This window comes from Mastigoproctus giganteus, chromosome 5 (genome assembly GCF_048544385.1).
Source record: "Mastigoproctus giganteus isolate SK-2022 chromosome 5, ASM4854438v1, whole genome shotgun sequence".
NCBI lineage: Eukaryota > Metazoa > Arthropoda > Arachnida > Uropygi > Thelyphonidae > Mastigoproctus > Mastigoproctus giganteus.
Genome location: NC_143579.1, coordinates 7,599,571 through 7,616,801, shown reverse-complemented (window position 1 = coordinate 7,616,801; position 17,231 = coordinate 7,599,571). Strand labels below are relative to the sequence as shown.

General features: G+C 36.1%; 1 protein-coding gene across 1 annotated transcript in view; it reads left to right on the top strand.

Moving 5' to 3' along the window:
* The window catches only part of LOC150085148 (sodium-dependent dopamine transporter-like), a 176,652-nt gene that overhangs the window by 25,505 nt on the left and 133,916 nt on the right, over positions 1-17,231 (top strand). Inside the window, exon 4 of the mRNA XM_090373849.1 lies at positions 10,844-11,111. Within this exon, the coding sequence (XP_090229975.1) occupies positions 10,844-11,111 (268 nt within the window). The remainder of the gene's footprint in view (positions 1-10,843; positions 11,112-17,231) is intronic.

Below are 17,231 nucleotides of genomic sequence, written 5' to 3'. Positions count from 1 at the left end.
ATCACATGACTGAAGTCTTAAAATAAGTTCCTGCTCAATATCCTCAGCCGTATCATGAATTCTGCATGAAACTGTATTATTTGAGAAAGAAATTTTATCAATTTGTTGACAGGATTTCTCATCGAACGTACACTGAATATCTTTGATGCATGGTTTTATGAGAGTTTCAGAAATTGTATGCACTTCACCTGCAAGCACTATACAGTAGCTTACTTTGAGCCATTGTTGCCCTTTCATTATCCGACAACATTTTCGACATAAAATGTTTAGTTTTGTCAAAAAATTTGACATCTTTATTTTTATATTCTGAATAGTTCTTTTCAAAATGTCTGCGCAATTTAGCTGGTGCTAACGAACTATTTGATAAGATCTTATTGCATAATATACATAACGCATCAAGGGCCTTGGGATTTCCCGTTGTCGTGAATCCAAGTAATAAATAACTGGAGTCATATTTACGTTTTTTATGACTTAGCAATGTTTTAGTATTGACAAACAACACTTCCCTTTTTCTCGATTCATCTGCTACACAAAGTAATGCTAGTGCCTTGATCTGTATTTTCATCCATATCCGCTTTACCAGTCTCCTTATCACTAGAAACATGTAAACTACTTGTTACACTTTTTTTAAAAATCCTTCTCTCAGACAATGATCCATGATATTTTAATTTGGGGTATACACAATCATAATATTATAAATTAATTCGATGCCCACTTTATTTTTATATGAAAAGTACATAAGACATCACAAAATGATTGCAGTGCAAAACACCACTGAGCTATATGCCCGCTTGTATGCTGTACCGCTGATATGCCTGCTCGTACGCTGTACCGCTGCACCCCACCTCACTACAGATGATTTCTTCAGGGGATATGACTCAACTAGTGGTGGGAGAATCGAATGCAAGTATTCAATTCATTCATCCACCATTAGACTAACCGGATTTTATTTTCCACAAATGCGAGCCGCTCAGGTCCCCCTCCCTATGGAATATTAATAATTTTTGAAACTTTATTTAAATAAATTTTTCATACATATTTTAAACTATTAATTAGAGCTCAAACTAATTTTATTGCGGAACCCCAAATATTATCAACAGAACCCTAGGGTTCTGCGGAACGCAAGTTAGGAACCCATGTACTAAGCCATACGAATGCAGGTCTCTCTACTGGCTGTTGGCCATAGCATTCCAAAGGTAGATCAGTGTAACTAAATTTAATATTAGTAGTGAAAAAAATAATGTAACGAAGCAAGCTTGTATAGCATCAGCCAAAAAAAAAAAAAATTACTTGCTTAATTTTCCCATTTTTTTAATAATTTGTCCACTCCCTCTTTAAATTTATTCAAACTACCTACTTCTATGACAGTAGTGAAGTTTATTCTAACAATTAATTACTCTCTATGAAGGCATATTTCTTCACATCTGTCCTGTAACCATCCTTTTGCAATTTAAATTTATGCCCCCTGATGGATTGTCTTGGAGGGAGTAAGAAATATTAGCATCTAGTTTACTAAACTCAATTAAAATCTTAAACACTTCAACCTTCTCGTCACAGATGCCTAGCTTTCGGCGGATGTAATTTTCCCCTCAAGTCTTCCTTGATAATTATTTGCTTTTAAAAATAATTTTGTAAATGTGCAGCTTTCTACAAGGTTTGATTTCTTTATCTGTGAGTGTTTTCTCCGAATGTATTTCTCACTGTTGTGAGTATGGTGTTAGGGTACGAGAGTTTTTTTATCTAGAAAATGTATTTATTTTTTCATTGAAAGACATAATCACTTAATGATTTATGTAAATTTTTTGTTAAATTACACTGCTCAAAAAATAAAACCGGTTTTGTTTTTTTTTTTTTTTTTCCATCAAAGATGTAAACACATTTTTCTAAACCAGTTTTGCACTGATGCACCCTGATGTTTTCAGTATTTCTATCATGTGTAGTTTAATATGACTGCTGATAATAATACAAATTAATTAAGACAGTTGCATTATAAAATGCATGGGACTGGTTACAATTGCATTTTTATCTCTTTTACAGTTTAAACCAATACATTTTATGCAAATAGTTAAAATAGCACAGTACACTATTGTAAAAAAGATATGTACAATTTAAAAATGTTGTGTGGGTGGTTTCCTTTGCCACTAATCTTTGGAAATTTCTCACCTATTGAAATCTCAAATTTATCTTATCTTGCATAACTAGTTTTCACAAAAATTTCCATTAGGCCAAGTTTAATGGAGATCATCATCAGCCATTTTCAATCCACTGCAGGATGAAGGCCTCTCCAGCAACTTTCCAGTTCCTTCTGTTTTGAGCACTGGCCATCCATTTACTACCCAAAAACTCATGAATTTCATCTATCCATCTCCGCCTTTGTCTTCCAGGTTTTCTTCTAGCTCCTCTTGGGTACCATTCTGTTATTTTCTTAGTCCATCTGTCATCATGTCTTCGAGCTATGTGTCCTGCCCAAGACCATTTTAGTTCTTTAGTTTTGATAAGAATGTCCTTTACTTGAGTTTGCTGCCTAATCCATGTGTTTCTCTTCTTATCTAACAGTCTGATTCCCAATATAATTCATTCCATTCTTCGCTGTGTAGTTCTTAGCTTCTCTTCCATTCTTTTGGTGAGTGCCCAAGTTTCACTTCCATAAGTCATGGTGGGGAGTATACATTGATTCATTATTTTACGTTTCAGACAAACTGGGATATTGCTCTTCAGTATGTGACTATATTTCCTGAATGCTATCCATCCAAAATTTATTCTTCTCTTGACTTCCAGCCATTTATCATTATTCCAGCTAATAACTTGTCCCAGATAAGTATATGACTCCACCTTTTCAATTACTGCTCCTTCAATCATTATTTCCCTTTCTGTGGCATACTTGTTCATCATTACTTTTGTTTTAGCCATATTCATCTTTAGTCCAAAATCCTTACTAACTGTGCATAACTGATTAAGATTTTCCTCTAATTCTTTGGGATCGTGGCTTATGACCACAATGTCATCTGCAAATCGTAAATGGTTTAGGTACTCTCCGTTCACATTGACTCCTTTCTGCGACCAGTCTAATCTTCTGAAAGCTTCCTCAAGGGCAGCAGTAAACAGCTTCGGAGATATTGTGTCTCCTTGTCGAACTCCTTTCTCGATTTTAAATTTCCTACTGTCTTTGTCTAGTCTAATAAAGGATGTAGCACTCTCATATATTTTCTTCAAAATCAAAATATATGGAGTATCTATGCCTTGTCTTTCCAGTGCCCGGAACATTGCCTTATGCTGTATGGAGTCAAACGCCTTTTCATAATCCACAAACGCCAGGCATAATGGTGTTTTATATTCATTTGCTTTCTCCATTAGCTGTGATATTACGTGAAGGTGGTCCATAGTTGAGAATTCTGTCCTAAAGCCAGCTTGCTCTTTCGGTTGATTCTCATCAAGTATTCTTTCTAATCTGTTAGTAATGACCCTTGTGAACAACTTGTAGATATGGGATAACAAGCTAATTGGTCTATAATTTCCAATTTCTGATTTATCTCCTTTCTTATGCAGCAAAACTATGATTGCATTATTCCACTGTTTAGGCATCACACCTTTTCTAATGCACTTTGTGAAGAGCCTTGCCAGTTTTTGTGTTATGTCTCTTCCTCCCAATTTTAACAACTCTACAGTAACTTCATCTTCCCCTGGGGCTTTCCGATTCTTCATTTTCTTCAATGCATGTTCTACCTCATCAGGAAGAATATCGGGTATGTCGTATGTGTTGCTACTTTGCAATCCATCTTCCCCACTGCTGGTATCATTCCCTCGCTCCTTGTATAATTCTCTATAGTAGTCTTCTGCTATTTGAATTATGCCTTCTCTGCTGTTTATAAGTACACCATCGCTATTCATCAGTTTCAGTATCATTTGTCTTTCTGTATTACTGCTCATGGCTGCTGATTTAAATCCTTTGTTTTCCCTTCATGCTTGTTCTACTTTTCTTGTGTTAAATCTTCTTATGTCCTCTCTGAGTCTCTTTCTAATGGCTTTGCATAACTCAGTATACTCAATTTTCTCCCTGTCAGTGTTTTTCTTGCTCTTCATTTGTCGTCTTTGGTTCATCATGACAAGTGTTTCTTGACTAATTTTTTCTTCTTTGGATTTCTGTTTCCCTATAGGTTTCTTGGGCTTTATCACTTTCAGAAAGTTGTAATATTCCTCGTCCATATCTTGGTCCTGAGCAGTCTGCAGAAGCTCAAACTTGTTCTTAAGTTCCAGTACATACTGCTTTTTCTCCTCCTCTGTTATTTCAAAGACCTTTGTATTATTTACTCGAGTCAGTTTTTTCCTTTCCTTTCCTACATCTATATCAAGTGTACATCTTACCATTCTGTGATCACTTCCAACATTTACCTTATTCAGGACGGTAACATCATTCACAATATATCTTCTGTTAGTGAGGATGAAGTCGATTTCATTAGTTGTTAATCCATTTGGACTCTTCCATGTCCACTTTCTGTTCACCCTTTTCTTGAAAAAAGTGTTCATTACTGACATTCCTTGAGATTCTGCAAATTCCACAAGTCTTTCACCTCTTTTATTTCTTTCACCAATTCCAAAATTTCCTATAGTTCCTCTTTCTGCGCTGTTTTGCCTTTTTCCAACCTTAGCATTGAAGTCCCCCATAATAATAGTGTAGTGGGTTTTCTGCTCATCTAGAAGACTCTCAATTTCAGTGTACATTTCTTCAACCTCTTCATCATCATGGCTCGATGTTGGTGCATAAATCATTATAATCTTTAGCTTGTACCTCTTAGAAATCTTGAGTATTAGTCTTGACACCCTTGGTGATGTACTTTTGAATTCCAAAATGTTGTTTTTAAAATCTTTATGGACCAGAAACCCAACTCCACCTTCACTCCTTTCACTGTTTCCATTGGTGTACAGCAGATTTCCACTTGATAAACTTATAAGTGATTCATTTCTTCTTCTTGTTTCAGCCAAACCGATGATATTCCAATTCACATTTTCTAATTTCTTTTCCAGCTCTAATATCCTGTCTTCGCCGATGTGTGATCGTACGTTATAACAGGCCAAGTTCAATTTCCGTGCATGGTAGCCTGGTCGTACCCAGAGATTCTTAGCACCCTCTGCTTCCACTCTGATCCTCTCACTGCCGTAAGAGGGAGAGTGAAAGCTGCTGGGGACTGAGGGCCATTTGTATTGTTGTGCTCTCATTGCTGGAGGGTTTGGTCTTTTCCTCTTCACGCTGACCAACCGTCTTGAAGAGAACCACTCTACACGTTCGTTGCCACCTAAGGGAGATAGGTGGAAGCAAAATTTTTATTGGTTCCAGTGCTAATTGTCTGAATGGGGACAGTGTAGTTAGTTAGTCATTTTATGAAATTAAATGAATTAAATACACTATTACACCACATGAGTAAATTTTGATATATTTATTGAAGTGTTATCATCCAATCTACATTTAATATAGTTGACCATGTTTCAAGATTCTGCTGAATCTCGTCTTAAAGCCCCTGGGAGGGTATATAAAAAGAAGAAGAACAAAAACCATTACAAAACAATATTAGTACTGTGAGGATATACATGCCCAGTGTACAAATGATGAACAACACTAGTAAATTTAAAGAAGTTAAAAAATGAACTATAGATTCTGAAAATCTAAACATTGAGTCTTAAGAAAAGAGCTGAGAATGTAATAATAGCTTAGTTTCCTATTGAGGAATAACATATCATTTAATTGAAGAAAATGTGTTTATATGAGACAAATTCTAGATTAAATTCCTTAATTCTAAATAAAAAAAAACTGCAGATAACTGAGAATTACAATGAACAAAACTAGAACAAAACTAGGTGATACTAAAAATAATCGATAATTAAAGACCTGTTAAAAGTTCTAAAAAGCTAGGAATTCTCTTAGCTGTGATTTAAAAGAATTCACAGATTTTTCTAAATTTTAAAAAAGTCTATAGTTATCAATTACTGTATTCTGTATTTTTTATTTATTTATTTTTCCATTGTAACTCTCAGCCATCTCCAGTTTTTTAAATTAGTAATAAGGTTGGCCTCATATGAACAGGTTTTCTTTAGTTAGATGATATGTTATTCTTTAGAAGGAGGCTGTGAACTAACATTACATTCTCAGCTCTCTTCTTAAGCCTCAATAACGTTTAGCTTTTTAGAATCTTTAGTTCTTTTTCAGCTTCTTTAAATTTACTGCTCTTACTACACCAATTTTACACTCTTAGAACATTTTTCTTCTTGTGTGCCCTCCAGGAAGCCTGAAGATGGTGTTGAGCAGAGCCAGTGGAACATAGCCACCGAGTACAGAGAAGGGCTACAAGATTTGTGACTGGGACGAAGGGATCCCCTCTTACCAAGTCATCTGCGAGGTGATCTGATGGGGTCTTGTCAATGATATACATGATATATAAGGCTTTGAATGGGTTGAGCAGGCTCAGTTCTGATGGGATTCTTCCTCTTGCTAAGGGGGCATAAATTCAGATTGAGGAAAGACAATTGTAGAATAGATGTGTGGAAATTTGCCTTTAGCCAGCGGGTAGTTGGTTGCTGGAACAAACTTCCATCTGTCGTTGTTGAAGTTGGTAGCTTAAATAAATTTAAGGAGGAGCTGGATAAACTTTTAGAGGGAATGGATGTTGCATAAGCTTGCTTTCTTGCATCACATGCCTCTACCATAATGGGGGGAAAATCTCCTTACCATAATGTTAAGGAGATTTTTATTTATTTGTATTTTTAATTCCTGTGGTATAATTTGTTCATGCCCGTCAGAAATTTGATGTAATTCAGATTCCACGCTAGCGAATACATAAGTAAAGAAGTGTTTGCTGTGTTTCTTTCCATCTTTTGCCAAAGATTTCTCATAATCTGCTTTCGCTTGCCTGGTCTCCTTTTTGACTTGGTTACAGCCTAGTTTATATCTACCACGGGCTTCTGTGTCGCCGAATAATTTATATGCATTCCATGCATTCTTCTCTGCCACGAGTTTATCAGTTCTTCTAATATCTATTTAGGCCTATATCTTAAGAGTATTTCTTAGTTGGTATGAAAAGCCTAGTAACTTTTATGATTTATTCCTTGAACATTTCCCATTTAGAATTTGCTGTTGATAACATCAGCAAATTCTAAAAACTGAGGCCACTGTATTCACCTTTATGAAAGCATATACTGTTCCCTTTACCCTTGATGGTAGTTACATCTTTAAGGAAATCCCAAATCAATACACTCTGATCACTGCCACTTAGTGGTTCTTTTATCTGGATATTCTTAATGCATTGGGAGGAAGGAAAGAAGAAAGTGCATAATTTTGGCCCTGGAGGTCATAAAATAAGGAAAAAGGGTGTCCAAACTGGAGTAAAGTGAGGAGAGCACTAAGAAACTAGAAATAAACTTTTAGAATGGAATTAGTAAAAGTTATGGCAAGGGGCACAAACTTTCTTATGATACACTTAGCATGGGGTGGGGAATAAAGTTGGATTGTGGGGGCGGGAGAATTCAGCCAAAAGCTTTCAGGTGTGAGGAATCCATTGGTAGGGTTGGATAGTTTGTGGGTGGAATAGGTGTGGAGAAATGGTCAATGTAAGGAATGGAGGGGTAGCCTTGACATGGGGAAGGGATGGTTTAAGTTAAGTTACCAAGCATTAATGCAAAACTAAATTACCAATACAGGAATGCAATATATAACATTGCAGAGCACTTTTATATGTTATATTTGTGAGACAATGAACTGTAACGAAAAACTAAATAAATAAAAAATTTAAACTTTATACCTTACTTTTGTCCACCTTCTGGTGGTTACTTGGGCTTTGAATATTTATGCGTGGTGTTGGCTACTGGGCTGCATCAGGCAGGATTGATAGTGGGTAGGGATAGTTGAAGTGAAGGGGATTTAGAGAGAGAGAGAGAGAGAGAGAGAGAGAGAGAGAGAGAGAGAGAGAGAGAGAGAGAGAGTGTGTTAAAGAGACTAGGTTGACCAAAAAAGAGGAGTAGAGTGGTGCCTCCCTTGAGTTGAGAAAGCAAAGTACTGATACAAGAGAGTTTCAGCTGGGTTGGGGGGGAACAGTGAGTTTCAAGGCATGCTGACAGGTTAAGCCAACATTGCTAAGTGCTCGTGTTCTGTGGTTTCACTAATCTGCCATGACAGGTTCAACAGTGGTCAAACAACCAGCCAAAGGTGGGACACATGGTTGACACATGTAGTGAATGTCTTCTCTTGTAACACAACAGTGATGCTGCACAGTAGCACATATAACCACCCAGTATGACAGCCATTGACTGCCATAGCCTATATTGCAGACAATGGCTGTCACAGGTATCCATGCTTACTGTGAGATGCAAGAAACTGTGCCTTGCACGGGCTTCAGCATCAACACTGGACTACTGACTTGTAAATCTTTTGCCCGGTCTAATGAATCCTCTTTACAGCTCTGTCACGCTGATCGGCATTTGGATTTGGAGAAAGCAACACGAGGTCGGGACACCTGGATGTGCTGTTGGTGTTCAGCAGGCAGTTGTGTTATGGTTTGGGGACTGTTTTTGTGACATGCCCTGGGTCCTTTGATCATTGTCAATCAGTGGCTTGGTGGGTACTTATCGCTCTGTCATCATAACAATGTACATCCCTTCTTGATGACAGTGTATCCAACAGTTCTGGCACCACCTATTAACATGACAATGCATCATACCATAAGGCCTGGCAGGTTGCTAACTGGTTTCAGGAATGTGACACTAAATTTTCTGCTCTCCCATGGCTGCCCAACTCAACTCAGTTGAGCATGTTTGAGCCCTACTGGAAAATAACATTTGATGCTATAATCACTACCTGATAATGTGCAGAAATTGCTGGACATACCATTAGCATTATTAGAGGCATATGATACAAGAAAGCAAGGGCGCCTCCGTAGCCAGGTGGGCAGGAGCAGCAGTGCGTAGCACACACTTCTTGATTAGACCGGGGTTCGAGCCCGTGACCACGAAATACAGAGGATGCGGAAAGGTCAGGGAATGACCACCGCATATCCCCGGAGCAATATGGCCTTAGTTGCTAATGCTCCTAAAAACCAAATAAAATATCAGCCAAAAAAAAAAAAAAAAAATGCTCCCATTTCACCCCTCCATTTGTTCCAAATACCTCTCCAGCTCAGCCTTAAATTTATTTAGGCTATCGACTTCCATAACAAAAGATGGAAGTCTGTTCCACCATCCAACTACCTGCTGGCTAAAGGCAAACTTCCGCACATCTATCCTACAACTGTCTTTCCTCAATTTGAATTTATGCCCTCTCAGGTGATTATTCTGAGCAAGAGGAAGAATGCCATCAGCATTGAGCATGCTCAAACCATTCAAGGCTTTATACACCTCAATCAGACACTATAATCTGCAAAACTTAAGCCTTTCTTCGTAAGAGCAACCTTTTGTTCCATTCACTAATCTTGTTGCTACATCCTTCTTAAAATGAGGCCTCCAGACTTGTATACAGTACTCAAGGTGTGGCCTGACCATTGCCTTATACAATGGTCTGGTGCATAGGCTATATTATGGGCAAAAGATGGCTCAATGAGGTATTAGATATGTTGCTAGTGCAAAGCTAACTCAGCCATCACTGTCCATCCTTGAATGGGTTGAGCAAGCTGAATGCTGATGGGATTCTTCCTCTTGCTCAGATTAAAAAATGAGGGGGGGCACAGTTTCAAATTGAGGAAAGATGGTTGTAGAATAGATGTGCAGAAATTTACCTTTAGCCAGCGAGTAGTTGATTGGTGGAACAGACTTCCAGCTTTTGTTGTGGAAGTTGATAGCCTAAATAAATTTAGGGTTGAGCTGTACAGGCATTTGGAACAAATGGAGGGGTGAAATAGGAGTGGTTTTTTTTTTTTTTTTTTTTTTGGATGATGCTGCATAAGCTTGCTTTCTTGCATCGTATGCCTCTGCTAATGCTAATGTTAGTAGGTGTTGATAATGCAAAAATAACTCAACCTGCACTGTTATACAGTGCACATTAACAACAGCAAGAGTATAATACTTGTATAAAAAGTAAACTGAACTGTTGGTGCTTCTATCAATTTGTTTTTAAATGCCATAAGATAGAATAAAATGCAGTTTTGCTAAATGCTTTAAGAGAGAATAAAATTACAAATTTATTAGTTTATTGCACACTGCATATAATGCATATTTTGCATGTGCCGCTCCACTGTAATTTGTTTAATAAAATTAAAATTACTTTTTAAAATTACTCCTTGCGTAGTTTTATTGTTATTACTGTATGTAATAAATACCCTTTAATAAATAGATCCTGAACCCCTATAAAAATTGGTGAAAAGTTCTGTTATTTGAAGCAGTCTTGGAACCATTTACTTTGTATATATTTACTTTGTATAATTTACTTTGTATATATTTACTTTGTATAATTTTTCCCATATTTAGCCTTTTTTTTTTTTTTTTATTACCCACAAGCATTTGAGAGTCCTGTAAAGGTAATGTGTACACTTTCAATTCATGGTTGATTTGAAAGTGGCAATTCAAATCTCATAAAAACATTGTAAATTGTGCCCTGCTCTAACTACACAACTTTTATATATCATTGCACAAAAGAGATGGTGAAAATATTTCGTCATGACGAAATATTCCATACTGAGAAATAGTGCTTTTTAGCTGACCATAATCCTTGTCATTTATTTAATTTTGGGCAATCTGTCAGTATGCTACTCATAGAATAATACTCTATTGCTTTTATTGATATGTTAATGTGATATTTAATGAAGAGTATAATTCTGCATGTATAACAATTTAGCACTTATAAACAAATAGTATATTATTTATTTTGCAGGTTAAAGATATTAGAGGTCAGTACAAAGATTGAAGATCTTGGTGAACTTAGATTTGAGCTCCTGGCTGCTGGACTTTTTGTGTGGGTACTTGTGTATTTTGCCCTACGAAAAACCACATTTTTCCGTGGTACTACCATTTATGTATTGACCATAGTTTCCCACTTGCTTCTGTTTAGCCTGTTTCTTCGTGTAATGATGCTGGATGGAGCTTCTGCTGGCATACATTATTTTTTTAAACCACATTGGGAAGGAATGTCCGATGGAAAAGTAAATTATTAGTTTTAGTTTGCTATCTTTAGTGGATTTATTCAATAAATATTAATATTTATGCTCTTAATAGAAATTATTAGTATTTAAAATGGTTTCTTACATTTAGTATTAATTGAATAATTAACTTGTTGAATATGTTTCTGCTCAATATAACATGAGGCCAATTCAGTTTATTCATTTGTCTGTTGTTAGACTACACTTGGAATACTGTGTTCAAGTTTGGAGACCGCACCTAAAAAATGACATAAGAGTTTCTTGAAATGGTCCAGATGGGTAACTCGCCTGTTGAAGTTGGCAAAAGGATGTCGTTATGAGGAAAGACTTTGAATGTGTGGGTTGCACAGCTTGGAAACTAGGCACCTTAGAGGCTACTTGATTGAGGTGATTAAGGCTCTGAGGGGCAATAGTAAAATGAATGAAGATGAAATTTTCATGGTTATAAATGATTCTAGAACTTGGGGCCATAAACTCAAGTTACAGAAAAGATATTTAGACTGGATTGCAGGAAATTTTTATTTTAGCCAGCAAGTTATAAATTACTGGAATAAGTTACCTACGTGGGTTGTAGAGGCTAACAGTTTGGGGAAATTCAAAGGTCAGTTGGATAATTACCTATGGGAGGAGGGAAACGCATAGGTTGTTCATTTCCTTTTCTCTTATTATTATTTATTTTATTTTATTATTATTATTTTTATTTATTTATTATTTATTTATTTTTTGGCTGGTGCAGCATGAGCCTTAGACTTCCTTGCACTATATGGCCATTATTAATACTAATACTAATATCAGCTTAGTGATATGTTTAAGAATTATCGGAGAGATGATATACAGATTAACAAGTATATATTTGATGTTAACGAGAAAAAAATACATTCAAAATGAAGCTGTCCTTTGAACTGTAGTAAATATCATTTAAGGAAGAAGCATGAACTTAGAATTGGATTGGGATGAAATGATTACAGTAAGTTGCAAATTAGGAAATATGAAAACATGTGATGGGATTTGTTTCACGTGTTTTTGCAGCCAGAGTTATACAGGTTGAAGCTAAAGTATGGGAAAATAGCTGTATCATCTTAATTATTTGCCACTTGAAAACATATTTATACAAAAGTTGTTGAACACAGTAAGTGTCTACTAATTAAGATATATAAGAATAATGTTTTGTGCAGTTGTTTCAAGTCACCAGAAGGTATTTTAAAAGACAACAGACTGTGTTTTGTATTGGTTGATATACAAAATATTTTGCATTTTATGTTACTGTAAAGAGCACAGTTATATTTGCCTGGGGCAGATAACCAGAAGCTTGCCATATTGAAGTATCAGGTAGTATTTGTCAGAGCTTAATTCATTTTATGTAAGTGCAGATATTTGTATGAAGAGGCTGTTGTGAAATTCTGAGTTTGCTCCTCATTGTATCTGATGTCTTCAACAATGTGTCATTGCTAGCAATACTGGTTGTTTTGGATGGTATAAATTTGATTTCAAGGTCTTCCTCAGGAAATGCTCTTGATGCCCGCATTTGGTCTATCCAGACTATAAATAAACTAGAGGAAGAGAAAGTAATTACAGCTGTTGAACATGTTGCATCTAACAGTTAGTAAGATTGGTAAACATTTTTCCACTAGAGCCACACATTTATACACTATACATATTTGGAGGAGTAGACTGACACTTTCTTAGTGCATTTTCCAAATTTCCCATCAAATTTTTGAAAGCAAATGTACAACTTCTTCTGAGGTTTCCCATCCATAGATAACCTCTGAATAGTGTATAAGTGTGTAGCAGAAGTCACAAACTGCAGTACTACTTCAGTTGTCTTCTCACCAGTTAGTGACAAGGTCTGCTTAGAAGTGAGTTGGTACCCAAAGTGATTTTGATCTGTTTTGCAAAAGGATTCAGCAGTATTGGGTTCACTGACGTATTTTTGAATTCACTTGGCACATTACACCATAAAACTTTTTTACGGACAAATTTTTTTGTAAACTTCTATCGATGCAAATCTGCATCGATAAATGTAATTGATAATTTTGTTTATCAAAATTTTTATATCATTTCTTAAAGAGGCTCTTGAAAATGCAACATAAGGTTGACCATGAACAGATACCTGGTTTGGCAGATGTATTCCAACTTTATTGTATAACTGACAGTGTGTTTTGTTAATTTTTCATTGCAAATGCTAAACAAATTTAGTGTATTGTGAGGGGTGCCAAATATAGTTTGGCTGCTCTCTCACACTGTTTGAAATGGTCTGGGTTCAATTCTTATTACAAACCAATGCTGAGATACTTCCTTTGGTGATGAGAGGAAACTTCTTGAGTATTTCAACTTTTTGACAGAGTTAGTCTTAGGCGAGGAACTTGAGAAGGTCATGTGCCTCATCATCAGCTACTTTCTGCTAAAATTAAAAACAGTTACTGGCCTTTTGACAGCAGCTTTTTTTGTTTAGCAAGGCATAGCAACCATAGAATATACATGTGGGTACAGAAAAATGCATTTTTTAGAGTTGTTAGTGAGCCAAATTGTGGCCTGGACATAAGGAGTTTCCCAAAGATCTGCCCATCTGATGCATTCTAAGATGCTGCTATTAATCAATTCTTAAATTAAAGTTCAAGCATTATACTCAAAAGTGTTACCATTTATTACTCCCATGGACGGTAATCAGACTAACTCTGTCAAAAAGTTGAAATACTCAAGAAGTTTCCTCTCATCACCAAAGGAAGTATCTCATAATTAAAACAAATACAGGTTGTCCCTGATTTTAAATGTCTTGCAAAAGAAAACCCAGTGCACTATGAAATGCTAATAACTTATTTGTAGAGAAATCTCAAACAGTATATAATAAAAAAGTTAGCAGACTTCTACATGAACTCCTTTGGTGCAACGAAGAATGTCCAGACAATACTCTATTTCAGACCAGGTTTGCTGCAACATATATGCTCTGATGGTGGCAGTTGCTTGCATGATGCATGTACATAAGGTGGCAATACTACACACTTTGGTGGAATAAAACATGTCTTTCACATAGCCCCAGAAGAGCCGACCGGGCTAGCCGGGTGGGTAAAGTGCCTGCCTGGCAACCCAAATGTCGCGGGTTCGATTCTCACCTCGGGCTTGGATCAAAGTACTGCAAAAACCTTGGGAGGTGCATTATGGCCACAGAAGTCTATGCACTAACAACTACCAAAAAAAAAAAAAAAAAAAAATAGCCCCAGAAGAAGAAATTTAGGGGAGTTATGTCAGGTGAATGGGGGGAGGCACGGTGTCAGTCCACCACGCCCAATCCAACAGTCTGGGAACATGTTGTTCAAGGCACTGCACACCTGAAAGCTCCAATGAGGCAGTGCTTCATCTTGCTGAAAGATTATGTTGGGCTTAAGTGTGCAATCTGAGGAAATATGTATTATTCCAGTATGTCTAGGTATATGATTCCTGTAATGGTATCCTCCAAGAAGAAGAATGGTCCAATAATCATGTTCTTTGTAGGATCACACCACATGTCCATTTTCGGGTTGTCTCGAATGTCCTCTTGGATGTGGTCTGGGTTTTCAGAACCCCATATTCGAACATTGTGTTGGTTAACTGTTCTCAAAATGTGAAATGTTGTCTCGTTGGGATACATAACATGACTCAAGGAATTGTGGTTATGATTGATCAAGAATAACAATAGCAAAGTTTTGTCACTGTGGTTTGTCAGTTGGCTTGATTTCTTAAACCATTTGCAATTTATAGGCATACAAACACAGCTACTTGTATACAGCCCTGTGCAAAGTTGCATGGGTCATGTTCAGTTCCCGCAATGCATGCCTGATTGACTTCCATGGGCTACAAACAAAGGCAGTATGTACCTCCAACTTGCTTTTCTGAAATGCTTTAATGACCTCCTCCATGTTGCTTCTGCACACTACCGGTATTCAGAAATGTCCCGTACCATCTCTGTATAGACTTTGGGTCAGGCACACCTTTGCTGAATACACATCTAAATTGCCTTTGAAACATGACAAATCAACAGTGAAACTTCATATCTCTCCCCCCCCCCACTGGCTCCCACTACATTGCCATATGTACAACGCATGAATTTTAACCAACTTTTAAAATCAGAGACATTCAAAAAGTGGCACCTTGTACATAAGTAAAACTACTTTCATTTAGGCTTAAATCCTAGACGAAACCATAATCCATGTAGGCATGCAAGACTCTTTGGTCTAACTTTGTTCTAACCTTTGTTAACTAAGAAGTCTATAGTATATGCTTCTGATGTGTTTGTTTATTTCAACAGATTTGTTATAAATGACTTTGTTCTGAAAGCGCATACATGAATTGGCATTTTTGCTGTGACTTAATAAATTGCATAATAGTTACTACAAGAAATTTATTTCTATGCCCCCCTCCACAACAGCTTGCATACTGTTTCATGGGTTGAAATCTGTGATTTGTTTGATTCATATAATTTAGTTAAATGATTAAACATTCATTAAATGAGTTAAATTCAGATTTAAAGTTGATTAAATAAAATAAACAACATACTTTTTTAATTAACAGTACATTTTCTTTATTGAATTATGATAATTACTCATCTCTGGATCGATAATAAAATAATTTTGAGAGGTTGATTCTGTTGAAAGATATTTTATAATGCCTGCTTGGAAATGTTAAGAATTAGTACTAGGTTTAGTGTTCTTTTAATACAATACATAAGTAAAGCAGGATTCAAGTAGATCATAGAATTCCAGATTCTTTCAGGGCAGTTCATTATTAGATTGCAAGCTTAACAGATTACCTAGAATTTTTGCATAAATTATTTACATAATTTGTTTATTAATTCAAAAGGTTAAATTTTAAAATCCAGTCTCTGTTTCTCATTTCTTTCAATTTTTTTTGTGAAAAGAATAAAAATAGGAGTTGGTTGGGGGGGAGAGAATACTTAGTATCTACAGTTGGATTTTATATGGTGGGCAAATGAAAGTCAGTTGTCTACTATACTATAATACACAACACTACTTGGAAAGCTGCTTTATAACATTCTTGTTATAAAGCAGCTTTCCAATTGTGCGACTTGGCTACAAAGGCAGTTATTTATTAGAATGAGTACAAAGAAGATTGGTGAGGGGAACAAAGGGGTGTTCTTACCAAGGAAGGCTTAAGTTCTGCAAATTGCACCACCTGGAGAGTAGGCACCTGTGAGGTGATCTGATTGAGGTGTATAAGTTATTGTGTCAGCTTAATGAGCAAGCTTAATGCTGATGGGATTTTTCCTCTTGCTCAGATTAAGAACTGAGCGGGCACAGATTCAAATTGAGGAAAGACAGTTGTAGAATAGATGTGCCGAAATTTGCCTTTAGCCAGTGGGTAGTTGATTGGCGGAACAGACTTCCATCTTTTGTTGTGGAAGTTGATAGCCTAAATAAATTTAAGGCTGAGCTGGACAGGCATTTGGAGCGAATGGAGGGGTGAAACGGGAGGAGTTTTTTTTTGGCCGATGCTGCATAAGCTTGCTTTCTTGCATCGTATGCCTCTACTAATGCTAATTTAGTTATGTGATTTTGTAATTAAAATTTAATCTGTTTGAATCTGGTTAATATTATAAATCCAATTCCTCATTAAGAACTTTCAGAAGATATATGTGATATGTTTTTATAAATAACAAAACTTGAGGACAAGATTGCAGACAAATATATATCCAAGAACAGTCTTGATAATGTATAATGAGTTAAGTTATTGTTGGTACTTACCCTCTCTGTGTACAGTACAGTAATTTTTGATCTTTAAATTTAAATTTTCTAATATACTTACTTCTTTACTCATCGAAGTCATCATTCTCTGTTAATGAACTGTTTAATAAATAAAGAAAAATAATACAACCATCACAAAAGTATTAAAACTTACATATTCAAAGCATGATGTAATATTTTTCCAAAATTAAGGTAAACTTTAAGGAAACTAATTTACTAATTTGCTTATTTGGGCATGTTATATTGGTCTGGTGAATTGCATTATGTGATAGATAATTAACATCACTTGGTGGGATACCCCCCCCACCCACTCATAAAATGAATTAGAACTGGAAGTCATCACAAGTTGAGTCCTATAAACCATAATCTATGCTCATCTTTAGTATAA